The 27,963-nt window shown below is 40.4% G+C and overlaps 2 protein-coding genes and 1 long non-coding RNA gene across 3 annotated transcripts; 2 read left to right on the top strand and 1 right to left on the bottom strand.

The window, feature by feature from the left end:
- LOC311268645 lies at nucleotides 1–24,952 on the bottom strand. The gene is made up of 3 exons (XR_014623992.1): nucleotides 24,871–24,952; nucleotides 2,703–2,792; nucleotides 1–1,372 (listed from the first exon to the last, which is right to left on the bottom strand). It is a non-coding gene; the product is annotated as an uncharacterized lncRNA (long non-coding RNA).
- LOC311268639 (LITAF domain-containing protein-like) lies at nucleotides 9,669–15,766 on the top strand. The gene is made up of 5 exons (XM_084372386.1): nucleotides 9,669–9,730; nucleotides 12,581–12,691; nucleotides 12,894–12,947; nucleotides 13,116–13,263; nucleotides 14,477–15,766. The coding sequence occupies exons 2-5, from the start codon at nucleotides 12,589–12,591 to the stop codon at nucleotides 14,580–14,582; spliced, it is 411 nt and encodes a 136-aa protein (XP_084228512.1). The 5' UTR covers nucleotides 9,669–9,730; nucleotides 12,581–12,588; the 3' UTR covers nucleotides 14,583–15,766.
- On the top strand, nucleotides 19,285–27,823 carry gprc5bb (G protein-coupled receptor, class C, group 5, member Bb). Its single transcript, XM_084372370.1, has 4 exons — nucleotides 19,285–19,727; nucleotides 20,394–21,501; nucleotides 24,888–25,000; nucleotides 25,126–27,823. The coding sequence occupies exons 2-4, from the start codon at nucleotides 20,394–20,396 to the stop codon at nucleotides 25,168–25,170; spliced, it is 1,266 nt and encodes a 421-aa protein (XP_084228496.1). The 5' UTR covers nucleotides 19,285–19,727; the 3' UTR covers nucleotides 25,171–27,823.
- Nucleotides 27,824–27,963: the final 140 nt, after the last annotated feature.

The raw sequence follows: 27,963 nt of genomic DNA, 5'->3' as shown, positions 1-27,963 counted from the left end.
GCCAGCAGTTTAGAGCCAGGCTGTCACCACGGGCTGATATCCAAAGAAATGCAGTAAATCTTCAGTTATTACTGAAGTACTGAAGTATTACTGTGAAGTCATTCAGTTTTCAACATGGTGTGAAATCCATGTTCAAGACTTGATTTTGCTTTGGCTTGTCTCATGCCAGGGTTACCCTGTCACCTTGAAGTCCATCTGCCCGTACTCACCCTGAGGAGATGGGTGAGGGGTGGAGGGTTTGTGTTAGTGAGTGGGTAAGTGTAGGGTTGGGTTCAAGGGTCAGTTTAGGAGGGTTGTGGGTACAGGGGAGGGGAAGACAGGAGTGGGTGAGGTAGGTAGGGGGTAGGAGGCATGTTGGGGTTTCAGGGGGAAGGATGCTGATGTGTTCCCTGAGTCCACCCAGCGACCAGGTTCCTCCTCTGATCACTGTAGATTTCAGTTTTCGCCCGTTTTCCTTCCTCTCTCTCTTCTTTAATTTCTCCTCTTTTTGTCTTTCTTTTCTTTCTCCTCACTTGTCTTCATCTCCTCTTCCTGGACCTTTATTTTGGAGGTGTTGGTGTTGGAGATGTTGGAGACCTGCTCCTCTTCACTCCTGTTCAGCTGGATTTACATCTTGGACAGCTGGTCCAGGGTGTCCACTTGAGCTCTGCTTGTGGCCCACCTTTTTCTAATTTCTTTTTCAAGTAGTCTGTCTGTTTCTTTTAGCTCCTCTTGGAGCTGGCTCGCCCCCAGCTGCCTGCTTGTCACCAACAGCTCCTGCTCCTTTAGATTGATTACAAGCTCTTGAACAGAGAAAAACAGCATTTGTTTTTCTTTACATAAAATCGCTGATTCTGAAGGAGTCCGAGCATCAGCAGGGACACACTTTTTTCTCACTATAATGAGCAACAAAGGACCTTTGTATTGACCAGTTGTTGACAAACCTTGAAAATAGTTTTCCTCCTGAGTTTACAGGGCTGCAGGTTTTTTGTTCTCTGCCTGGTATCTAATTGTGTGTACTCTGTATCCCAGCTGTAATCAAACCCTGATTAAACAGCAGGAATATGAATAAAAAACACCTGGGCTCTGACTGCTGGACTGTGAAGCACGCGTCGCGGGATCAGCTAACTTAGTTTGTTTCTTCAAGCTCATTTGAAGGACAATACGCATATCATCAGGCTGCTCTGGTGTGGTTTGTGTCCCTCTGAGCTCCTGCGCCATCTGGAAGATTCAGATCATTTCAAAACATGGTTAAGATTTTTCTAGTCAGCCTTGTAGTGTCTTACCTTTTGTCACTTCAAAAGATTTTTCTTTTCTTTTTTTTACTGTTTGAGGATGAACGCTGTCTGCGGTTGTGTTTTCCACGGCCATATCTTAGGTCTGATTCTCTTCGCTGTAAATAAAGCACAGTAGAAATAATCTCTTTCTTTCAACAGTAGTAGCTAACGTTAGTTTGGAAATGGAGTCCCTTGACTTCAACTTAAAGTTGAGATGAGTTGCTAAACATAACTGGCCATAGCAAACGAATAGCACGAACATAAAATAGCATGAGTCTTAAGTTGTGACAGTCCAAAACCAACTAAAAAATAGGCTCAATGGAAAAAAAGGACACATTGTCCAGCAGCGAGAGTGAGGCTACGTCTTATCAGCACATTCCCAGAATTTACACTGGCTTCTACTTTTCTCTTGTAGAGTTTTCTTATTTTGTTGAAACAGAATCTGGGTGTCCTCTCATGCGCACGGAGCAGCAAATAACCCACTATCAGTCTGTGGAGATAAAAACAAATGCAGAGAAAGTACTGTACAGAAAGCGGCTGATTCTGAGGAGAGACAGGATGGACGTCTACGACACGAAACATGTGACTGCTGAATAAAACACCACAGTGAGATGTAATCAGCCTGTACATGTTAAGAGTATATGTTTGAGATTTTTCCTTTTCAGCCCGAGTCAGCAGCGTCTCCGTTACGTCGTTTCCCCTCAAATCCATTAAAACTGAAGTAATGAGCCATTCTGAAAATGTCACGGGTAGAAAGTACAGATATTTGTGTTGAAATGTAGGGAGTGAAAGTAAAAAGTGGTAAAATAAATACTCAAGTGAAGCATACATGAAATATCTATTTAAATACAGTAACAAAGTATTTGTGCTTCCCAACTCTAAGTGGGTGGTGGAGGTGTTTCACTGAAGTGGAGTTAATATGAAGATGTTTTTAGTATTCTGCTCCTCTCTGTGTAATTGGGGTGGCCGTCATTTTAATGAAGTCCCATTCAGCACAATCACAACCTTAATAATGTGGTGAAATTAAAGCCTCTCTCACAGTGTCAATCCATCTCAACACTGTTGTTTTTGTAAAGGTAGACTTTGTTCCCTATAGGTTGCACACGTGTACACAATGAAGTGGCTGCTGAGTGTGTTTCTGGAAGAGAAAACACTATTCTTCTGACAGGGACATAAATGACCTTAAATTGAAGCACAAGTTATTGCTTTAGTGGCACATCATCCACGGTCATTGACTGATATTGATTGACTTTCTTTTCTAGCGGTGCTTTTTGTCCCCGTTTAAAAGCTCTTGGTCTGCGATTTCTGCCGCAGTGATTCACACATTATACCTGACCTTATCCAAACGAGCCATCTCATGAGCTGCAAATGAAATTGATTAAAAAGTCTTTCTAATGTCTTACACAAATAGAACAGAGGTCCTCAATCCTGTTACTCCAGACTCACAGTGTTTCTTGTTGCAGCGCAGGGTGCATTCAGCTCCACATTAGCGCCTTGTCTTCACTTGCCGTCTCAGTCTTTTCCAGCTGGTGTAATCTATGTGTGACAAAATGTGTGTCTTGAGCAAGAGAGCAAAGATGAGGGATCGAACATCAGTCACAGCCAATAAAACAAAGTGTTGCCATAACGATGTTCCATCAGCTTGATTGGATGAAAGCATGGATCTGAGCAAGTGCCAGCGTGGAGTCGACCATGTCAGCACAAACTGAAGAACTTCCTTCCCCCTTGAGCTCTTTAATCTTCCAGAGAAGCGCTCCTCGATCTCTGATGATAATGAATTAGTGCTGATGTTCCTTCATCTGTCCCTAATTAAGATAATAAAAGGGCAGCAGGCCTTTCTGTCGTTTGACTACATCCCGCCCACAGCGCAGCAAAGAAAGCAGAAGGTTATCATGAACATACAGGCAGTGGCGGACTCAGCACACAGAAAGTCGTGACAATTATTATAGTGAAGAGAAGGCACTTAATCACATTTGCATTTTTTTTTTTTTTTACATGGGAGCAACAAGAGCAGACCCCCCCCCTGAGTACACCAGTGCATACAGGTGGTTCGTTGCAATACCGCTCACTGAGGGATAAACTCGATATACACTTTTTTTTTCAACATGTTCCTCTAAAATGTCGTTACACTTTGTCTAAGTCTCCATTTATTACTGAACAGTCAAAGCAACGAGCAGATGAGCAGCAGCAAGTGGTGCTGTGAGTGATTGAAGGCCTTTTAACGCCTCTCATGAAAGGAATTCCTGCAGACAAAAAATTATCTTTATTTCTATTTGATATTCTCTCTAACAAGATGCTAAAATGAAACATCAGACAGAGACAAAGCAGTAAAACACATCCTGTACAGCAGTGTATGCCAGACAGATTTATTTCTACTTTTTAGCCACCACAATTTACTTTTTAGAGGAACAACATCTACAAGAAACATTTTTCACTGAACTAAATGCAAACCAGGACTGAGATCTACTGGCTCGAAAATAAAAAAGGGGAAAATTGCTCATATCTGGTCTTTTAGCGGACACAAAGAAATAACTGCTCTCTGCTGGTGACAAGTGCTTTGTTACTCAGCTAAAAGTAGACCTCTGATTGACACTTCACACAGAGGAACCTATCAGTTTGGCTTATCCCACAATGTCCACAATGATTGATCTTTTTTCTGTAGACTGTCTGTGAATACAAAGATCATGTTTTATTTATAGTAACGTAACTTTATTAAAATATCATCCCAGTGAGCAAAAAGTGGTCTAGATCACGTCTTTTAGACATCGTTTATGGACATCCAAGACGTCTGAAAGACGTCTTCTGGGGAGCCAGAATGAAAGTTTTTTTATACGTCTTTTCTGGACGTTGTATAGACGTTTATATCGTTTATCGACTAATTCTGGCTGTCAGTGGACTTCCAGATCATAGCCAGTATGAACGTCTATTCTCAACTAACTCTGGATGTCAGTGGATGTCTAGATTATGGCCTGACTGGACATCTTTTCTCAACGTCATTTATCGACTAATTCTGGCTGTCGATCCAGATCTTTTTATGATGTCTAAAAGACGTGATCTAGACCACTTTTTGCTCACTGGGATGTAGTGTAAAGCTAAACAAAAACAAAAAATTGTCAACATACTTGAGGCATATTATGGGCCAAAAAAAAAAAAAAGTCTTACAAACAGAGATGGTACAGGGTTCTCATAGGAATGAATGGACTTTGGGTTGAGTTGCATACGCAGACAGTCAGTCATTTATGCTGGCATACATAGACTTTCTATGATAAAAGGCACAAAAATGTGTTGAAATAAAATCACTACATAAAAAACTTTATTATAGTTTTATTTCTTATATTTTTCTGTTGTACTTTGGTGTATTAAAGTTGCAACGTGTAAGAATGTTGGTTGAAAACAGTTTTTTAATGTTATGACTCCATTACTTCAGAAATATCTACGGAAGTTAGCATGCTAACCAATTAGCCCTGCCCGCCCCAGTCCAAATCTCCTGTGCTGGCTATGTAAACACAAACAGCCCTCTGGCCCCTGAGCTCCCAGTCTGGACCGCTAGCTGCATAGCTATCTGAGCTGACTAGCTAACGGCAGCTACAATTAGCAGCAGTTAGCGGTTACTCTGGCAAAATGCTGCTCCCTGTTTGTTTTGAGTAAGAATTTGGCAGGTTGACAATTCTTACATATGGCACCTTTAATAGTGAAACTAAACTAACATACTGAATAGTTTTTATGATCCATCATAACAGATTTTCACTAAAAAGTAGTTTTATAGGCGCCTATGTCTTGTAATTTCAGTTATTTCCAGCTTTATTTTTAATACCTGCTTTATACTGCTAAATTGGACTGTCTTAGCCTGGCTGGAGACTTCAGACACACTTTGAGAGGTAGTGGCAGACCATTAGAGCTGCTGCTGCTGTAACCGCAGAGGTGAGAAGTCCAGGTGTGAGAAGACATTCAGTTAGGCGAGTGAGACAAAGAAATAAGTGTTATATATTTGAAAGCCAACTGCGTCAATGGTGCAGTGCGGACTCATTAAAATTGAATGACCAGTGTTCACACACAGGTAAGGGAGTTCATAAAAGTTCGAGTCATTATTGGCTGAATTAAAAAAAACAAACTTTTGTGAGCTCACTGCTCTGTGGAGATAACAGGGGCAAAGGCTGCAACCTTGAAGATGATGATGGAAAAACACAGAACCTGAGTTTTTGTCATTTGAGATACAAAAATTTCACCTTAAAATAAATGTCAAGACAAGCGTAGTTGTATAACCCAATGTCACGCACAATGTCTCAAACTACTTTGCCCACAACAGCAACGTTGAATGAAGTAGAACACAATAGACATTCAGTGTCAGCCAAAGCTTTTGAAAAGAAAGAAGAAAAAGTCCCCAGAAAACCTTAAAGCTGCATTTTGTGCAGTATTGATCATAGAAAAACAACTGTGTGGGCTGTGATAGGAGTAGCTGGAAGTGATGAACTCACGGAATATAATGGTCTGACTCCGTAGGTCCACTCACTTCTGCACATTAAAGCGTGTTGGGGAGTAATACTGCAAAGGCTTTAGTGGCTCCTGAGGAAGCTGCATGTAATCTGATACATCGCTGTCCATAACAAGTCCAATAGTGTTATAGGAGTGCAGTGTTGGACAGTTTTTCAAAACCTGGCACCTGCATTACCCACAATGCAACTTAGCCACTGAGTGACATCACCCGAGGCAATTTATCAGATTGCATGCAGCTTCCTCTGGAGCCACAAATACTACTTTGTACTTTAAACTACTTTTTTCATGTATGCAGTAGAACTCCCCAAGACCTGTGAACACACATTAATGTGTACAATTGGTGGAGTTACCCTTTAACTGTCTTATAGTTCATTGTTCTGGTTTTACAGCCCTCAGCTTTACTGTTTTGGTTCAGTCTCAGCTCTCACTTATTTGTTTTCGGCTGAAACATAATGAACAGACTGAACGCTACCTGCCCAACACCAAACAGCAGACTGATGAAGTTAGCAACTATATTGTTCGATTTTCCCTTCAGAGGTGCTGGAGAGCATGAGAGCTCAAAAGAGTGTGAATACTGGGCTCACATTCATCAGGTAGCTAGAAAAATGACAACAAAGGAATGCTAATGTTGCTCCATGTCAGTTAACTCCACCTTTGCAAACAGCATCACAACTTTATGATAATAAGGACACTAAACCTTATAGTACTTTTCAAAACTACAATGTGCTTTATATGGTTGAACTATTTAAGCTAATCAGTAAAATCAATTCTAAAACTGGATAACCAATGAAAAGAAGCTAGAACAGGAGTGACATGAGCTGCTTTTTGTCATGGCTGAAGGCGTGAGAACTTGTCTCAACCCTGAATATGGTGAATTACAATAATTTAAATGAGGTGATATGAAAGCGTGAATGACTGTCTCGAGATCAGGCCAAGAGAGACGATACATGATTGTTTAGATGCTCCTCACTTGATAAAAACATGATTGAACTACTTTTCTAACTATGTTTTCAAATGAAAAGTCACTATCTGATATTACACCCTGCTGGCTGCAGGTTTGACATTTGTAGACAAAATGCTTTAAAAAAAAGAAAAAAAACAAAAAACTGTGGAGGATGAAAAAGAATGATTTCAGATTTGTTTTCATTCATCTCTAGAAAGTGATTTATTTCTGTGTTTATCAGAGGCAAACAGAGAGGGCAAAGGGTGAAAAATTGACATTTTTATCTGTGATGGAACAAAAAAGAACCACTGCTGCCAACGTCAGTGTGGTTTGGTTCTTGACAAATTGGCCAGTTGGATGTAGAACAGAATAAAGGAGCTGTGGACAGGCCACGGCAGGAAACTATTGTCAAACATCCCTCGTTCTGCTGTACGCATCTGCTCTTTGTGCCCCAGTCTCTGAATCTTATGCACTCATAAATGACTCAACAATGTTTTCAATACATTGCATGTGTCCTCTCTTTACCTGGCTTTTGCATCTTGAAATCTCTCCTTTTGTTTTTCATCTCTCCTGTGAGCTTAAGGTGGGACACCTGCCACAGCACCATGTGTGAATGTATATATGAATTTAAATCAACATGTGTTTCCATGTTCTCATGTGTGTTACATGTGTGAATGACGAACAGTACGTGTAAAAACGCAGATTGCAGCGTGTGAAAATATTAAAATAATGATATACAGGCATATAATCTACATAAACCTGCAACAGCTCCAGGTCGTGCTGCAATGTTCAGTGTCGATAATCATTTTAATGCCTCGTTACTGACATCTTTGTCGCCCTCACTCCGCTACTCTCGAATAAAAATATCTACAGTATCTAAACACACACATTGAACAAGACCTACACATCCATCCATTTTATAAAGCGCTATGTATTAGCTGGTATGCTGTTATCCTTTCCTCCAGAACACACGTGAAAGAAAAAAATGGAACACCTGTCTTTTCTTGTCCATTAGTTTCGAGTTGTAGTTAGGATTTCTTCTTGAGATAATATATGAGGTCTGATATAGGATAGGACAAGCACTGGGGACATTTTTCTTTTATGAGGGCCAGGGTTTCTAGATAGTCCTGGCTGACTGCTGACCAGTAGGTCTGAACAGCATTTCATAAAACTGAATAAGTGCAGTCCTGATGTCAAGCAAAACTTGACTGAACTGAATTAAGAACACAACACAATGGCTGTTGAGCTGAATCTCAGGAATGGGTCTCAACTACACTTCCCAGAGTGCACCAGCAGCAGCAAACTGGCTGCTGGTTACTTGATCAGTCATTCAGACAAACAAACTTCAGAGAGAAGAAGCTCCAAGTTCACTCAAAGGTTCAGTCCAAAGATGCCAATGGTCGGTGAAATGTTTTATTTACTTTCATGGTGTTTGAAATGCTGCTTAATATGTTCAAGTTTTTGTTAACTGCTGTGTAGATTGGTTAAGGAACACATTGCAGCATTGAGTTCATTGATTTTGTGTTAAATGAGTTTGTGCTAAAATAATATATCATTTTGAGTTTGGAAAATTATAAGTATAAGATACAAAAGGATAATACAAAGTTAAAAATGTTAAAATTCTGTTAAATGTTAAAACTTTACTAAAAATTTGGGAAATTCATGAAATTAGATTTTTCTTTATTCCATTTAAAAGGCTTAAGTGGTTAATTATTCAAAATGTTTAATTAAATGTTTGAATTATTCAAAATGTTTAATTAAATGTTTGAATTCATTTAAAATGTTTAATTGAATGTTTAAGTTCATTTGAAATGTTTAATTAAATGTTTGAATTCTTTTAAAATGTTTGAATTCATTTAAAATTCATTAAAAATGTTAAATTAAAATGTTTAATTAAAATGTTAACTTTTGTTTCTCTGTCTTTAAAGGTTTACAACCTAATTTACTGAACAGACCAATCAACTGACAAAGCCAAAAGGAAAATAAAAGTGATTGAGTCAGAAATTTGAGTTGTCCCTGTGTCCTTTGGAAGTTGAACTAGAGGAGGACTTGACAATGGCAGGCAGAAAACTTAATGGAGTTAATTTGATAAAAGCAAAACAAAGTGATGGAAGTTATGACATGCACACAAGCTGTAATGAGGATTAGGCCACTGACATGGCAGAACCGCGTAGACGGCCTCACATCACAGGCAGTTTGACCTCCAGTAACGAGGGTTTGACACTGATGTGGGTGACAACCTGAGCTGTAGTTCTCTGCAGAGGAGCCTGGACACTGTTGATCAAGTCAACTGAGCCCTCTGCTGGTGCTGTCACACTGTTACACTGCACTATTTATAAAAGTCCTGTCGGATACCTGCTTTGACTTTGTGAATACCACCAACATGGATTATGTCACTTTGCACTACTATATAGGCAATACATTTAAACCTACTCTTTAAAGGAAAATGGACCATATAACCCTGATCTGATGTGTGAGTCTGGTGATATTGTGTATTAATTTCAAGATATTTGGAAATGGCACACTAAAAAGTTTCTTTAAAACAAGTTGAATATGAAATGTTTCAATTGATATCCTTGTCCTTTTTCTTGTCTTTTTTTTTGTTTAATCTTTTTTTCTTGGTGGCTATTGTCTTTTATAATGTAACTACATGTAACTACTGCTTGTCTTACCTATAAACGGGGCACTCCCACTGAATACGCAGCATTTTATGGCTTGAATCTAGTAATCTAATACTATAACACAAACCACAGTAAATACAGAAAACATAACACTGTCTCGTAAGACTTATTAATGTGGTGAGACACTACACAGAAAAGTAATGGTGATTTCTCTTGACTATAAACACAGTGTTATATGACTAAAAATGGCAAATACGAGATCTGAAACTCTACAAACACAGTGTGATCCACGCCTATGACGACAAGCCTTTTCACAAAGTTGCCCCACCTTTACTTGGACACAGTTCATTGGCACTCTGCCTTGTTTTGTCAAACATCAGAGGACGAAGCTGTGCCAGGTTCTCACCTTTATCAAGGTAAGTAGCATTATATCTGTCCTCAGTTTAGACAGAATGAAACATACACAGGCTCAGCCTACAAATTAATATAACATGGCAGCAGAACCTGAAAGTATAATTGTTTGGAGCAGAAGTCTTAAGTGTAACTGAGGTTTTAAGCAGCTAAACTCTAAGTCAGTCCGCTCTTAAGATTCAAGAAGGGGTCATCTGTCGTCGTATTCTGGTCTGAATGTGAGGTAATCCTTTGCTCTATACAGCCATTTGTGTTGAATGCAAATCAAATATGTATGTTACAGCTCAGCTCGTTAGGGAAAAGGAAGAAACATAAAACCAGATGGTAAGGTTGAAATATAAATGATTTATTCGCCAAAGTTTAAACCAAATGAGAATAATACAAAAAGAGGATGCTGAAAGGGGAAAAAAGGCCGGTGGATGCTGCTCAATTCAACAAATAAATATAACAAAAAGGGACTCAGAACTAAACATGGTTCTCAGTTGAATTATCATCATCGTCATGGCAAAGTAGTACGTGATTCACTGAACAGGTTGGACGAGCCTCCCACACGTCCACAGATGTTTTTCATTCCTTTGTTCATTACCTTTTTTTCTCAGTAAGTCAACTGTATCAGCCCGCATTCTCTGACTGCACGGTGGCCAAGAGAGCTCAGGGCATGCAGCTTAAGATAACATGCAAATGAAAACAAAAACATCTTCACAACCTGTAGGCAGCAATTAGAGAGATTAAACACAACCAACGAAAATTTGCTGAAAGGTCAATAAAACAACAACAAATATTATATTAGTGATGATTGAATTTTTTTTAGTTAGTTTGACATTAAGATTCGGCATGAAAGTTAATTCTTGACCTTTGAAAGAGTAGTTACAAAAACAAATTCTCAACTCAAAGTCCACCTGCCAGCTTTTTTACAGCTTTCAATCGCATGAAAACTCATCAATGTTAAGCCTAACCCTAATGAAGATAAGATACTAGCAATTAATGAATGCATTATAGAGTATATATTAATATCATTAAAGTGACAAAAATGTTTGGTAAAAATGTAATAATGAAATAACAGCTAAGCTAGTTAAAGGTGCACTATGTAGTTTTGGAGAAGAAATTCAAAGTCAGAGTTTAATATTTAAAATATTAATGAGGTAATAATACAAACTCAGAAATATCTATCTTTTCCATAAGTGAATAAACAAGCTGTTCTCAGAGGAAAATAAGGTCCCAGAATACTGTTTGAAGCTAGAAAGGTGGCAGGGTCCGCCACATATAAACAAAGTAAAACAATTGTGTTGTCCTTTAAGGTCAGTTTGAATATTTAGTTTATTCAGTCATGAAAACAAAGAGAGTTTGTTTATTTAGTTTGTTTAGGCATAAACAATCAGTCAATGAAGATCTTTCTGTTCTGATTAAAATTTCGTCCCTCGTATATGTTTGCAGTGCTGATGGAAATAAAGTGCTTATAAATGTCTTATAATCTAACAGCAAACGTGTTTAAGATGCTATTTGTAAGACTTTTATAGACTGAACACACAATAATGTTAATAAGAACTAGAAGAGTACAAGGGCCTTATTTCCTATCAACAAAAGCTTATTAATATAAAGCCTTGCCATGTGTGTTCTGTTTATGACTCAGTTCTGTGTTTGCAATGCATTTTCTTATGCTGTGTGTACAGTGGGTGATGTTTTCTTCATTTGCTTGTGATTTGTGTTTTTGCCTGTGCTTACTTTAAAAGTGTAGTGAACTGGTTGCTCTCAGCTCTCAGATTTGGCTATGGCCAAGCCCTCACATCACACACACGCACACACAAATTTTTCTCACACATTTCACAACACAGTCTTTACAGTCATAAGTTTGACAAACACTTAGCAGGATATAATCAGCCAGCACTCCTGTACAGCATGATAACCCCTGCTCCTGCTGTCACAGCAGTTTTAATGGCTTCAGTTTTAAAACAGAGGTTTGTTTGTAGTAGTCGTTGAAAGGTGTGTTAAAGGAAACTGCTGATAACAAATAATACAATAGACCACATTGACAAGGCCAGGTTTAAAGTCGCATTAGGAAATCTGGCAAATATATATCATTTCACTGCTTCCGGATTGATCAGCAGTTGAAAAGATGACTGATAGTGATGGATGGATAGGGCCATCAGGCCATGTTTCAAGGTCAAACAATATATTTGATAACCTGTTAGCTAATGTTAGACAGCACATAAGCTAATCTCAGCACATCTTGGACACATTTATTTAAACCTGGAAGTGAAATGCACCTGATGTAATTGGACTGTAATTTTAGCCTGGAAATGGTTGATTGCTAATATAAGCTAACGGGTTATCAAATATGTTGCTTTATGTAGAAATATGGCCTGATGTTTTCAGTAGCTGATCAATCAGGAAGTGGTGAAATGGTAACAATTAGTCAGATTCCCTACATTTATACAATTTGCAATCTGGAACACAGCAGCTTAATTATCCCAGACTGTGAGCTTCACACCCTGAGTCTGACATCAGAACAAAGTGCTGTTGGAGGCGGAGCCCCATTCATTCTTTTATAAATTGCTCAGAGGAGCATGAAGCCAAAAAACCTTGGCTACCCGTCTCTTCCGTCTAAAATCTAAAGATGCAATGTCGCCAAACCTGCTTGCAAGTGTATAACAACCTGCCTTTCATTTCTTAGAAATGTCCTACAAGTTGATGAGATTATGATAAGAGACTGGCAACTCCTGGTTTCAGTCCATCCCACAATGTAGCCACCACAACTGCTGTTCAACAACTTCACTACCTTCATTCTGGGAGATCAGAAGAAGTGGTTTTTGGATTCCAAAAGTGACTTACAAACTTTTTTTTTCTTGCTCTTTTAGCAGATATCATGGAAAATCATAACAAGGAACCTCTTCCTCCAGGAATGGCAGCACCGCCATACCCCGGTCCCCCTGTGGGAGCCTACCAAGCTCAGCCTTACATCCAGCCTGGTAAGACAACAGGGACCTTTACCTGTGTCCTTTAACATGCAAGTTTTTCTCTGTAAAAACTCTGTCTCTGTCTTTTACTGTCATGTTGCTCTTATTCCTTGAGTAATTCCTTTCATTTTCGTCCACGAGACCTTATGGTAGCTTGTTTATCATTCTGTTCTTCAAGCCTTTCTCAAGATAAATGTCTCCTTCTTATATCCAGCTGTCCAGCCTGCATACCAGTACTCCGCACAGCAACCTCATGTCGTTCAAACTGGTGAGCATCTCTCATCAATTGTTTTTGTCGCAAGTTGAAATAATTTGGAATTTGCATAATATAGCAAAAGATGCAAGTCAGAGAGCTTCGAGTTCAATGACAGTTAGATGAGGTGGTGTATTTCAGTTATCAGTGGGTGTTACAGGCTGCTGGGTGTCTTCCTCACAGTGAATCAGGTGGTGATGGTGCAGCCGATGCCGAGAGATGCTCCGGGACAGATGACGTGTCCTAGCTGCCAAAACACTATTGTCACTAAAACTGAGTACAAAAGTGGTCTGCTCACCTGGGTCATCTGTGGCTCACTAGGAATCCTCCTGTGAGTAGAAACCCCAACACACACACACACACACACACACACACACACACAAGCCCGCCTATATAAACACTGAAACAGTGTAAAACATGACTTAGGAATTCGGTGTTATCAACTGACCCCTTCTTTTTAACATAACATAAAAAGTTAGTTCAACTAAAAATCATGAATATACCACTGAGAGTTCTCCCGCCTCATTATATTACATTTACAAAGAAACATGAAACCAATATTGTCAGACTTCCCAGCATGCATTGTTTTAAAACTCTCCAGAGATCTCCCTTGTTGTAGTCAATAATGGAAACTTGCTGTGTGTCTTAACATTGGGATGAGTCATCGTTGTTTCTTTTTATAGAAATGTGAATCACAATGCGGAGTAGTGTGGAATTCATACAACTAACTCTGGTATAATGTGACTACAACTGCAGCAGAGACAGCGGAAAGTTCTTCACATCAAATAACAAAATGACTTATCAAACTCATAAAATGTAAATTAAACAAACCCATTCCCCATGAATTTCCTGTTTACATGTTTCCTGTAAAAACAGGCAGCTAGGGAGGGAGTTGTTGCAGATATTGACTGGCAGCTCCCAGAGAACACAGCCGGACCAAGACAGAACCACACAGCCTCTGAGAAGACAGAGGCCAGAATAAAGTACTTAGGTGGCTTTCTTGCCAAATTTGGTTCCTGCTACCTTTGGGCTAAGGCAGCAAATGGGAATGGCTAATGACGCAAACTTCCAAACGGCAGCTACATGTAGTAACAGTTAGCAGTTACTTTATCAACAAAGTTACCAGTATCCGTCCTTCAGGAAACTCCATAAATCATCTCAATACTGTAACTGGCCTATGTCATTCTCGGATGCTGTGTACAGCCCCTGTCAAGAGGCGTTCATTAGGAGGCTGTTGGTTACCAATAGTTCAAAGTTACTTCAGCAACAGTTAAAACTATTTCTCCCGAGTTGAGGCAGAGCAGCTGGATGCCATCAGAGTGAAAACCAGAAAATGTTTTCTCCATAAAACATGATGAAGTTCACCCAAATAGTTAATAAAGCTGTGTTTTTGTACACTTATCTACAAGGCCCAGCCTCAAGAAACACTCCACTCACATTTTAAAGGCAGCAGGGGAACTAACTGGAACCAGTTTTTACAGTGTATACAAAGATGTGCACATGATGCAATATTAATTTGACTTAATTCTGTTATTCACCACCAGGATTTGGCCTTGCTGCTTGATCCCGTTTTGTGTGGATTCTTGCAAGGATGTGGAACATTCCTGCCCGGTCTGTAACAACGTCCTGCATATCCATAAGCGCATGTGAAATGTCACTGCAGTGCACACTCCGCTGCGTTATCAACAAAAGGTAGTCAGTTCAACCATGACTAACTAAACATCAGTACAGGAGCCAAGCCTCTTCATGCAAACAAACGTCATCATAAACCCTGTGCTCACTAAAAAGGCATACAGCCTCGGCATTACTCTCTATTGTACACACTGTATGTGTATATAGAAAATTACACAACAGCTGTGATGTCTTCTTTTCTTTCTTCTGTTGATTTTAAATGTGCAATCGTGTTGTAAATGTGGAAATGTGAAACTCATGATCATATCTTTTCTTGGCTTGACCTGTGTGATGTCTCAATATAACTTATATATATAAATTATCATATTTTCATGACACACTGACATTAAAGACGAATAAGAAGAGCTGTTCCATAACTATCACATGATAATCAACGTAGGTCATTGTGTTTACACTTCTTTTATCACAATAATACCAACTCACTGCTTGTACCAGAGTTAATGTATGTTTTAATTTGGTCTTTTTTTGTGATGAGTTTAATTTTGTCTTAGACTTCACCTTCCACTCTGCAACTAAGACAGAAAAAACTGTACCCATCATTTTTTGACATTTCTGTAATGGAAATTGAATGTTTCAAAATGTTAACATGCTCTGATACAGTAGGTGATTGTAGGGCTGAGTGCAATTTCACCAATAAACACAAGCAAGGGGAAGGAGAAGGGTGTTATATTTTATTTTGCAGCAGGACCAGACTGTGTTTGACTAGCGGTGTTGGGGTTAGTCCTCATTAAACAATCTTTTATTGTGAAAACAACAGCACAGGAAGCGGCCAAGGAAAACAAGTTTTAAATTCCCCATTTTTGTATTATCCATTTTAATCATCTGCCAAAGTAAAATGCTTCTCTCTGCTGGTCGTCTACTTGGATACAGACAACGATGTCCCATTTTATGTGAGCTCTGTCTGGAGCTTGGTGTAGTTCTCCCAGCAGAAAGCAGGTGGCGCTGACAGACTGTGAGATGCAGCCCTTCATCACACATCACCACTTCCACTTATCACTTCCTGTTTTATATGAAGTGCACTGTCTCATACCTGGGCTGAATCCAAGTATCCATCCTCTGAACTTGGATTGAGACCTCTCAGTCTTCAGTGGTGCGTACTGTGATGTGTTCACTGTCATCGAGTCAAGTCTGCGAGGGCCTGAGACTGCAAGGTTAATATACAGTAAGTGCCGTTAGACAGGCCTGAAAACTACATTAATAAAATGCATTTTGAATACCTCATATTTCCGTATCAGGACGTGATTGAATATTATTTCTGGCCTACATGCTTCAAGTAACATTTTGATAAAGTAACTGTAATTAAATCAGTGAAGTCAGTTGAAGTCTGCACCTGAAGGGAGTCTGCAGAAAGTCTGCTTGAGGGCCCTTGTGTACTGGATAAGTTGTTGGTGTATCCCGCAGCACTCGCCGACTTCCCGCACACTCCATGAGTCTACATGAGCGGTGAAGTCCAGACATTTGGATGCAGCCTTGCTCTCCACTGACAGTGAAAAAAGACCCTTGCACCACCCTTAAAGGACTTCTACCAACTGCACAAACACAAGTCTCTGATGATAAATCAAACACACCGAGATGACTTAATAACTGATGCCCTTGAGCAAGGCACTCGATCTTACATGTCCTGTGCTGCCTCATGGCCGACATGAAGAAACTACACATCTGCAGAGAAACGACATGTCGACCCAGCCCAACAGGCCTGCCTTTGTGAACTTCTCTTGTGCCCTCTGTGTGATCTGTGTGGGGAGTTCTGAGGAGACCTGTGGTGGGATAAAGCTCGGATTATGGGATGGGCCATACTTACCACAGCCCTATTAGACTGTGACCATAGTAACCACTGGATTAGGCAGATTAGAACTGATGACCTGAGTTAGTCAGCACTTCTCTGCCCTGTTGTCTCCCCCCTCTGTCATCTACTGTCTCTGTGAGATGACGCAAAGCATACAGATACACACACTACACATCAAACTCGAGCTGAACCTGAGAAGTTTCAACATTTTTGGACACTTGTAACTAATGTATTAATACTCGAGGCAGACAGGGACATCAGAGAGTTATGTCTGCGGGAGGCTAGCAGCCATTCAGTTTCTCTCTCAAGGCAACTCAGAAAGTCGGCTCAGAACCAGATCTATTAAAAAAACCCTGTGAGCCCCATCTGAATTATTAGGAGGTCTGTGATGGGTAACGGTGTAAATGATAACTAGGGCTTCAACTAATAGTTTTTTCCATTTAGAGCACGACCAATATATATAGGTATGCTGTATGTGTCTATGTTGTCCGATATGCACTGATATGAAAATATTGTTAGCTTTTCTTTCAATAGAACATAATACAGATTTTTGGATCATTGCAAAAATATCAGTATTGACATCGGCCCTGAAAATCAAGTATCAGTCATGACCTATTTTCAGTACTACTTCATCTGAATCTTGATTTGCACACATGCATTTGTTTTTGTCCAAAATTGAATAAGACCTCAATCATGTACACACTGACTCCAAAACTTTTGTTTCCTGTCAAAAGCATTTAGAGGTATTGTTTCACCTACAGCGTCTCCCCTGAAAGGAATCTCAAGATGAAAATACTGCCTGGCAGTCTGGCAGCTCAACAATACACCTATACACACGGCTGGATCCGGGATCTCCGACACAGCCTCGAAAATGATAGCCTGTAGGCTGTCAGCTCTGACAGAAAAGTGTGATTGGATAGACCAAGTATTTTATTTTTTTAAATTCTTTTTCTCTGTTCAAGAAGTGAGAGGAGCACAAAATCATCTTTTACGTTTGACAACTCCATTTTGTATGATATTGTATATTTTCATGACAAATAGAATAACTAATGCATCTGACTTAGTGTGCAAGGTTTCTGTGCATAACGTTTTTTATCGGATGACGTACATGACGGATTACAAAACGCATCTGAAAAAACCTGACTGAAAAGTGATTGTACGCTACGTGTGTAGGAAGCAGCTGGTTAGCTTAACACAAAGACAGGAAATAGGGGGAGACAGCAAGCTAACTAGCTAGCTAACTTAGTGAAGTCTCCAGTGGCTGTCCAGCACATAACCACAAGGCTTTAACAAACAAAGTAAACTGTGTTCATTAGAGAGCTTAAGAGGTGCCGCTAGGCAGAATCTTGGAGAGAGGCAGGCTAGCTGTGTCCCCGTTTGCAGAAAATAATTGCATACAAAAGCAGCTGCAATCAACAAATCAATTAAAGAAGTGTGGGATCTAGTGCCATCTAGTGGTGTGATTGCAGATTGCAAACACGAAAAATACTATTTGCCTCACGCTCTCCTACTGTGGCCGCTAAAAATGCTAAAAATGCTAAAAATGAGGGCTTCTCTAGAGCCAGTGTGTGTTTTGTCCGTTGCCGGCTACTGTAGAAACATGACAGTGCGGCATGGTGGACTGTGTGAAAGACAACCTCTTCTGTCAATAAAAAGCCAAAGGGCTCATTCAGAGGAATAAAAAACATGATTCTTAGTTGTAGGAGATTATTCACGGATGTAAACAAAATTAAGAATATTGCATGCTGACTTTTATAGAGGCCCTCCTAAATCCCCGTAAATCCTACACACTGAATTTTCAACTGCTTTATTGCTTCAGCTTTAATGATGAGGTACAAACATACTGTAGATTTGTGTATTTTTTCACAGAAGACATTTTGATGTCGCAGTCGGAAAATCACAGGTATAAATAATTATAAGAATGATGACCGGATTATATTTAGCAGTTTCAAGGTCCTCTGACAAGTATAATAACAGTAAAACTTGACCCTGAACCTCCCTCTGGATAATGTAGTTCAGGAGAAGTATTGTCTGTTTTGTAAAACCCCATTCTTCACTCGCCTCTTCCACTATCACCGACCAAAACAGTCACTCCTGCTGCTTACATGGTGCGAGGACTCCCTATCTGGATTAGACTGTCTTGACTGACACAGCAGGGTGCAGGTGTGCACTCCTTTGCTTTACATCTGTTTGTCTGTGAGTTTATTTGTGTACCACAAACCCGCTTTGCCTTCCCCTGTGTTCAGCCTCTATCTGTTGCTGAGCTCACTAGCGCTCACTGTCAGCATTAATCTCTCTTGCTCTGATCCAAAACGGACTCGATTAGCGAGCACAATCGTCGTTCCCTGTCGTTGCTGCCCTCATGTCGTGTCGCTCTCCAACCCTGCATGAAGCCATCTCCAGGGGAGGAGATTACTCCACTCTAAAGGGAGACTTGGCTGAATCATGTCTTCGGTGGTATTATGTAACACTCTCTACTAGGATGGCCACGTGGCCACAAGGCTCACCTGTGTTTAGAATGACCATCTGACCCTCTCCATCCAAAGCCCCTCTGCAACACACGGACATGCTGAAGAGACCTCCAAGGATGAATCTACATCTCCCACAGCTCTGGGTGTGAGGAAGAATTGTATAACTGGTATGAGGAAGACGTGGGAGTCTGATGGCAGGAAATAACACAGAGATGTGCAAACGAATGACTAATACTGGACTGGCTACAAATTACCATGTTTATGTGCTGTACTTACTTCCTATTTTCTTCCTGGTTAGACAGGTGCATCAGCAAATCATACTCCCCGTGTGTGGGTGAGGAGAAGTAAAGCTGGGATTGCATCTCTGTTGACACCTCCGCAGATTCAGCGTGAGGCAGGGAGAGAGAAACACACAGACGTGCAGACAGAATGAATAGATAGAGGACAGAGGGAGCGAGGGAGAGGCAGAGACGGTGAGAGAGAAGAGTGAAAGAGACACAGAAGATATATTTGACTATGTGGGTGTGTGAAGTATCAAGGCATGCATCATAATTGTGGATCCTTCTTGGAGCAGCCGGACGTATCAGCACAGCAGCAGGACGTTGTTGGTCGCACAAAGTGTGTTATTTCGTACTTTAAAACAGCAGGAGCTGTGGGCGCGCAGAGCCACACAAGAGACATTTTCAAAGACAAAATGGAAACTGTTGTGTTTCTGCTGCCTCAAGGATTTCATCAGCTGGGATTATAAAGGGAAATACTTGTACTAGTTGAAGGGACGCAGACTGAGAAATGATGACGCCTCTTCACTGTCAATAATCAGGATTTCAAGACAAAAATTCATCTGAGGTGAGTTTGGAATTATAATTATTGAAGAGTTAGATCATCTAAATGCTGTGGTATTTGGCGTGTACGTGTGTGTGTGTGTGTGTGTGCGCGCTCTGATGATTAGAGTTTCAGACCTTGCCAGTGAGAAAATTCTGGCTACAAGTATTCACTGTCCGAGGGTTAAAACTTAGGATCAGGGTAAAGATTAAAATGAGACTCATTTTAAGGATAGGGAGTGCATTATGTCAGCGAGGGTCCTCGCAAGTGTGCGCAAACATTGTGAGTGTGTGCGCGCGTGCACGCTCGTGCATTTCTCTGTGCTTTTGGGTGCTGAAACTCGACTTCTCAAAAGCCCAGTATGCGATGTAGTCTGCCCACGCTGTTTCCCGTTCCCATGGAAACCATTGCCCAGTGCTATTCTGTGCTTTGAGTGTGTGTCTTTGTGTGTGTCTGAAAGAGAGAGAAACATATTAATGTCGGGTATATAACAGGCATATTGGACCTTAATATTTACTGACTGCTGTTTCTACTGTATGTTGTGAGTCATGAGGACGATGTATTTATCACGGCATTCACCTCCCTGCCCCCCTCCCCTCCGGATCGCTCTCCTCTTGTTTATCTCTCTTCTTTAACCCTTGCTCAGTCTCTCCTCATCACTACATTTTTTCCTGTCTCTGTGTCTCTAAGATGGCCGTCAGCCCTATCATCATCTGCCTCCTGTCACTGATTGGCTATGGCTCATCCCACCCGTCGCCTCCTCCTCCTCCTCGGGGATGCAGTATGGATGTGGACCCCCCATACAGAGTCCTGTGTGACCTGGAGGCAGTCTGGGGTGTGGTTCTGGAGGCCGTGGCCTGCAGCGGGGGCCTCAGCTCTCTGGTCCTCGCTGTGCTCCTGCTCGTCAAGATGCGCTTCATTTGTGACCCCGCCAGGCGCTCCGGCCTGGGGCCTCTCCTCCTGCTCCTGGGCACCCTCCTCGGGCTCTTCTCCATTTCTCTGGCTTTCCTGGTGGGGAAGAACCAGGCGCTCTGTGTGGTCCGCAGGGCCTTCTGGGGGCCCCTCTTTGCCCTCTGCTTCTCCAGCTTGCTGGTGCAAGGGGTGAGGCTCAGGAGGCTGGTGGCGGGCAAAACGAGTCCATCGGGCAGCTCCCTGGCAGCCCTCGGTCTGGCCCTGGCCTTGGTACAGGGGATCATTTCTGCTGAATGGGTCCTGCTGACTGTAGTTAGGGAGGGTCACCCGGCCTGCGAATATCCGCCTTTAGACTTTGCTCTTACATGCAGCTACACCCTTGGGCTGCTCCTCATAGCCATGGGGCTTTCTCTGGGGGTGGTGCTGTGTGGAGGAGAGCTGGGAGCAGAGGGAGCAGGTGGGAATGAAGAAGATAGAGAAGGAGAGAGTGAAAAACGGAGATGGAAGTGTAACGCCGTGTGGCTCTTCCTGTCCAGTCTGGCATCAGCATTGCTGTGGGTGGCCTGGTTGGGCTTTTATCTTTATGGCAGCCAGGCGCTGAGGCTAAAGAGTAAAGGGGATAGGTCAGGAGGAAAGAAGGATGTAAAGGTGTTGGATGAGCCTGCTCTGGCGGTAGCTCTGGTCATTCAGGGCTGGATCCTGTTGCTGTTCCACGCTATTCCAGAGGCGCACCTGTGTCTCCGGAACCCCCCGCAGTCCAACACGCAAGACTTCTTCGACACCAGTCACACGTCCCCTCCTCCACATTTCGGAGATGAGCTGCCTGCACACTCTCACCGACCCTTCCCAGAGAACCAGGCCTTTTCTATGGAGGAGCACGGTGCAAGTAGGCTTATGTAATGTCTGTGTCAGTGTGCATGTCCCTATAAAAGAATCTGCTTCAAAGGAAATGTAATGTCTCGAAAAGTGGGCCCAACGCTAGAAATGATCAGGTCATATTTTTTTAACATGTGGGGTTGAGTACAAAATGTGTTTGCCGTTCAAGTGTTTTTTGGTACGTCATGAGAACGCTGTTGCCTGGCAACTGACAACAAAATTGGATGTTGCCTTGATTCCTTTCCAAAATGAATGACTTTGGTGAAAGACTTTGTGTTTTCTGCATTCATGTAATTCTGATGAATGAAAAAGGAGTAGACAACAAAAGTAACTAACTTTCAAGTAGTCTGTCATTTGTACATCACTACTGCAGTCAAAGCTAGAGGATGAAAGGTGGACGTTATACGGCTGTGTTCAGCCAAATTTATGCCATTTATTGTTTTATCTAACAATCCTTGCAAATATTTGCTTCCACTTAAGAGCTTTTCACAAAGCTGCAGAGAGAAACTTTCACTGAGGGACTGAGACAACTAAGAGAAGGGATGACGTAATGTTTCATCCACTGTGACTGATCTGTGTCAGTGGATCTGAAATAAAATAGAAATGCATACACACAGCCAATACATTGGGACATGAAAATGAACTATTATTTTAAAATGTATTATTTTAAAGGTGCACTATGTAGTCTTGGGGAAGAAATCTTAATCAGAAGAGAAAAATCTTTATTGACTGATTTTTTGACTGAACAAACTAAATAAACAAACTCTCTTTGTTTTCATGACTGAATAAACTGAATAACAAACACACAAGGACAACACAGTTTCATACTGTTTTACTTTGTTCATATCTGGCATATCTTTGTCTCATGTCATACCCTGCCACCTTTCTATCTTCAAACAGTGTTCTGGGGACCTTATTTTCCTCTGAGAACAGCTTGTTTATTCAGTTATGAAAAAAAAAAGATATTTCTGAGTTTGTATTATTACCTCATTAATATTGTGAATATTAAAACAAGTTTGAATTTCTTCTCCAAAACTACATAGTGCACCTTTAAATTAAAAAATGTAATTCAATTTAATATAAATAAAATATTTAATTCAATACATTGATCAACTTACAATTAAATGTAATTTAAGTACATAACATCTAATAAAAAATACATTAAATACATTAAAATATATATGTATTAGTATTTATTGAATATAATTAAAATAAATAGACAGACAGATTTTGCCCAAACTAATCCTGTAGCATAACCCATGCTCTTACAGCCTTACTTGTTTTTTGTTGGTTTTTTTACCAAGAAGTCTGTTTCTTCTCAAGCAATTTAGGACTCATACTTAAAACTTTCAGACTCGCAGTTCAAGTTTTATTTGTGAATATAAATATTCAACATAAATAAACTTCTATCCACTGCACTGCAGTTCGATGTCCAGCTAATCTTGACAACTATCATATCACCATTGTGCCTTGTAGGTTTGTTTACATAAAAGTGTGGCTCACTTTTAGCCACTGTGCACAATCCAAAATCAAATTAACTCCTATGAAATGCCTGATGATTACCCAACAGGCTCACAGGGAAATGTATGAGTCATTTCACTTTGATTGCTCTCTTGAAGCCAAATGCACAGATGAAGAGCTAAACCACGGTGAGCCAGGATAAACAACGAGTGGAGGCAGTGGCATAACGCAGTCGCAGCAGACTTCAGGAGAGTCACGATATTGGTTGGACAATTTGTGGCTGACTGAGACAGAAAACCTGTGCTGCAAATAATAGGACAGCAGTCCAACCTGTCATACGGGGACGAAGCTCATCGTGTAAGCTTCAGCGAGTCAACGCAGGATTTAATTTGTGGTCAAGAGATTGGGGTTAAGAGTTTTGTTACTTGCCCTAATGGACAGTAAACTCCCCATATCTGTAATCTCTGCAGTAGAGCCTGTGAGTTACGTGTTAATATAATGGATAGAAATGATGGCCAAGACTCAGATTGGCATACACTGGAAAGTTTGGAGGAAGAAATAAAACAAACTTCCTCATACACGTCATAAAAGATAAAAGATTGGATACACAATATTTAACTCACATTCCTAAGGCACTTCTTTCACACATGTTTAGCTTGTAAATATTTCACTGACTGTATCATGAAAGAACAAGAAGTAAACACATTGCACCTCATCAGAGGCCCTGTTTATTGTACACTGTCACATTCACTCGCTCACAGTCAGCTCGCCTAATGATGGTGTCTTTAAAGCCTCTGACCACGACATCAAATGCGCTCCCTATTCAATAAAGTAGTCCTTCATATTTACTGTCCGCCATTTTACTTGTGATTCACTTAATTCTCCGTGTATAATTAATGCTCTCTATAGTGCCCTAAAACATTCCTCCAGTGGAACTACAATAGTATCGTCCATGGCATCGCTACATTCTGCTAACTCTCGCTATGCAATCATTTGATCAAAGTGAAAATTACAGTCATGCAATGCTACAGCTGTGATGCTGCAACATGATGATGATTGAATATTGTCCGACCTATCAATTTACTGCTCCCTATAGCGTGAACTAATGAGTGTTGATTCTACAGAGTAGTGAATGAGTGAGCAAGGGGAGGGATTTAAAGGCTCTGCACTCCCAAACAGGTGTTTTCAATGACTCTGATTAGACATCTGCTCATACAGATTTGCCAAGTGGGACAGGCTGCTGGCTCAGGAGAGTTTTTCCTGTTCTAAATTCTAATTTCAATTTTTTCCTTCAATAATCTGATTAATGGTACTTGCGATCATACAGGCTTACCACTTGCTATTTCAACTCCGTTCGAAATGTACCTTAGGAGTCATAGTCGATGTTTGAGGGGCAGGGGTGTAAAACATTTTTAAAAAGGGCACCAGTTGTATCAGGCAAGGCACCAGCATGCAGAAAGTTGTGATACATTTATAGTGAAACAGTTGCAAACCCTGGTTAAGATTAACGTTTTGATTATGTGATATATAGATATATAGATTATGTGTATAACTACTCCAACTCCATTGGAGTTAACATTTTGGCAGGAGGGGCACCCTCCCCCCGTCCAAGGTCTTTCTTTAAACATGTACACTTGCACACTTTGTAGGTCAACAAACCCCCATGTTCTGACAATCATGATGATGTAATACACCCAGCCAACAACCAAGCACAGTCTGGAGCCGCCCACATAGCCCTGAAAAGAGGTTTTATCAACCGTAATATTTGAAACAACCTGTGTGGGTTTACTATGGGTGTGAAGGACCTCTGAGTTACCCAACTGGTAGGAAAATTATAGTTCAACCTCGAGTTTGATGCTATCAGTAGCACAGTCTTTGTACTGTTGCGTGACACCTGTAACTTGCGTGTGTGCTTTACCTTGTTTCGTCTGTCAGCTCTTCGAACTGGAACGTACCACAGCAGCCACGGGAGTGTCCGTCCTGGCATCGCCTTCAGAGGTCACGTCTACCAGCCCACTGAGATGGCTCTGGTCATGAATGGTGGTACAGTAAGTACGAAAGAGACAAACCATATTTTTATTACTTCGACTTTATTTTACGCTGTCTCATTTTTTAAATAATCAACATCATGAGTGTTATAAATGTTCCCTACATGTCTGTGTCTCTCTTGTAGATGCCCACAGCCCCAGTTAACTACACTGGACGACGGTTATGGTGATGTGGGACAACAGGTGAAGAGGATACACCTGTGTAATGCTGGTGTGTGATGATAGAATATCCTGTTGCCTAACATGAAGATATTAAGGACATCATATATCACACGGTGTGGTTTTGATGGGAGTTACATATGTTTAATGTATTTGTGTTTCTGCACATGTATGAATACTATTTTTGCTGAGGTTTTCTCGGTTGCCTCTTTATCGGCAGACTAGACATGAAATCGCAAGAAAGGGAGGAAAAAGTGACGCAGCTTCCACATTTTAGGATATTTTGTCACAAAGCGAGGGCATTTACGGTGCATTACTTTGATCAGCACAGATCAGCACATATAGTCTTAACTCATATATAAATACACTGACGAGGAGCGTATAAAGAGGGTTAAAGTTATTGTTGAACATCAAAAACTACTGTTCATCGCCATACTGAAGGGGAGTAACTGATTGAGCCACTGTGAGAAAGTAAAAACGAAAGGATGTTTTCAGTGAAGCAAACATTTTGCCTAAAGCAGTTCTAAACAAATGCTGTCACTTAATGATGCCATCAGTGACGTTTGCTTCATGAAAACTACACTTTCCTTCTCTTTCTTTTTGGCATCAAGCTACAACTCAGTAAAAACGGCCTCTAGGTTGTTTATGTAAATTACCTGCATACGCCCACAAAGCTTGCTTGGCCTCTGTGTTACATGCACGAAAGACCCAAAGGACTCATAGTGTTTTTCTCTCGGTATCTCCGGTCTATTATCAGTGCTATTGGACAGTTTGGCACATTTCACTATGTGTATTGATAAATGTCTTGTATTTAAGAGAGCTTGTGCACAGTTTTAGAGGATCGTGTGATGATTTATGAAGGCTAAAGATGAGTCAACCGCTCATGGAAGAGTGTTATTTAATAAGCATATCATACAAAGCCATTTAATACTGCCAAACCTATGCTGCAGTATGTAGGGTTTACTGGTGGAGGTTGTAATTTTGCACTTTATCAGCGCTGATCATGTCTGGGCATTGTGATATTTGAGATTTTTGATCCTTTGAGATGCATGTAAAAGCACAGTTTAAAGGTAATGTATTTTGTCAAAATGACTGTATTTTGAGTGTTTTCTAGACTTTTGATATACGTTTTGAAGAGAAATAGCAGTTTTAGTGTTGAGTTTCAAAGCTCCATCTTGACACTGGAAACAGCAGTCGACAAAACAATCTCAAGTGCTCAGAAAATGGAAATTTAAACATCTGCAATTCAATGACCACTGGGCAAAAACCCTATCTGCAGAGGAAGACCATGTGGTACGATTGAAGGCGCTGGAACAGCTACCTTAAGGGTGGAACACCCTTGTGAACTAGTTTAGTTTGTTTTCACTCATGTTTTCTAATTTTACTTTGGATTCAATCAGGCTATTGATCATAATTTACATTTTGTTTGAGATGTATGGCAACATGTCATAATAGAGTGCTGCAGGGATGACATATGTTTGTAGGCCAACCCAAAAGTATGGGATTTGTGAAAATAATTTTTGGATTATTTTTTAGTTTATGATAATAACACATTTTGTTCACCTAAACCATCTTTACAAATGAACAGCACTTTTATTATTTTATTAAGCGTAAATGGAATCAACATGAGTAAAAAGGGTAGGCTATAAACAAACTGCACTGGGGTCGCATGACTTCAATGATACCACCACTAAGCTTCCTACTACACTACTCTACCTGTAAAGACAGACTAGTGAGTAGATGAGTCTGTGTTCGGCAAGATTACATTTTATGTCCCAGACAAGTTCTGTAGTCTCATTTAGCCACTTGTCAGCACATGTAAACGCTTTATTATTCACAAGTTGGGTATTTACTGAAATATTTTATGTCATAGAATGAAACGTGAACATCTCTTAAGCTTATGTTAACCAGACCTTATTACAAGCATCTAACTGCAAACTCATTGACTTCAAGACGAGGGAACCAGATGTTCAAAAATGCCAACCTACTACCAGGTTTTAGGACTCATTCCTACAGCACTCTATATTCTGGCATGTAGGACCCCTTTAAATTTCAAATTACACTGGATAGAGACAAAGCAATCAGTCATTCATCACTGTGAAATTAACTTGAACAGATTTAAACGCATGTATACAGTTTATATCAGTGGCGCTGCAAAGTTTGTCTAGACAGACTTCTAGTAAGCAGCCGCTGTTCAAATGCACTGGCAATTGAACTCGGAGGCAAAACGACAAATAAAAATCCCCTCATATTTGACAGGAGGGTTGCAGTTTCCATCTCCTGAGCATCACTGAATTCAGTGCAGGATGATTTTTCCAGTTCAAATACAAATCAAAGAACAGTTGCCATGTTCATGTTGTGACCATGTATTCTTGCTATAAGACGAAACTAAATAACCAAGTTGTCAACAACTTTGCTTTTGTGTACACTTGTGTGCTCCGATATTGTACAATGAAAATATTATCAAAGGATTTTTATGTATTAACCCTATATAACTGAGTTTTATTCATGTAAATAATCCAAATGTGAAAAACCATGGTATTATTTTCCTTCAGAGATGCTCTTATGATGACAGCACTGTCACTGTTTTATGGCAGCATAACATGAATGTCTGTAATGTGATTTGCACAAAGTGGCTAATACATCAGTGCACATTTTCTGTTATTTACTGTCTGGTCATTGAACTGATTATTTCTTCAGCCTCCTGCATTGTACACTCATGGATCCACTATATAAAGCAATGGACGTAAGTAACAGAAACCAGGTTTCCAGGGGACACAAAAAACTAATCCATGCATGATTTT

Source organism: Pagrus pagrus (assembly GCF_965226575.1).
Source record: "Pagrus pagrus genome assembly, chromosome: 2".
Lineage (NCBI taxonomy): Eukaryota > Metazoa > Chordata > Actinopteri > Spariformes > Sparidae > Pagrus > Pagrus pagrus.
This window is presented reverse-complemented; position numbering and strand designations above follow the sequence as displayed.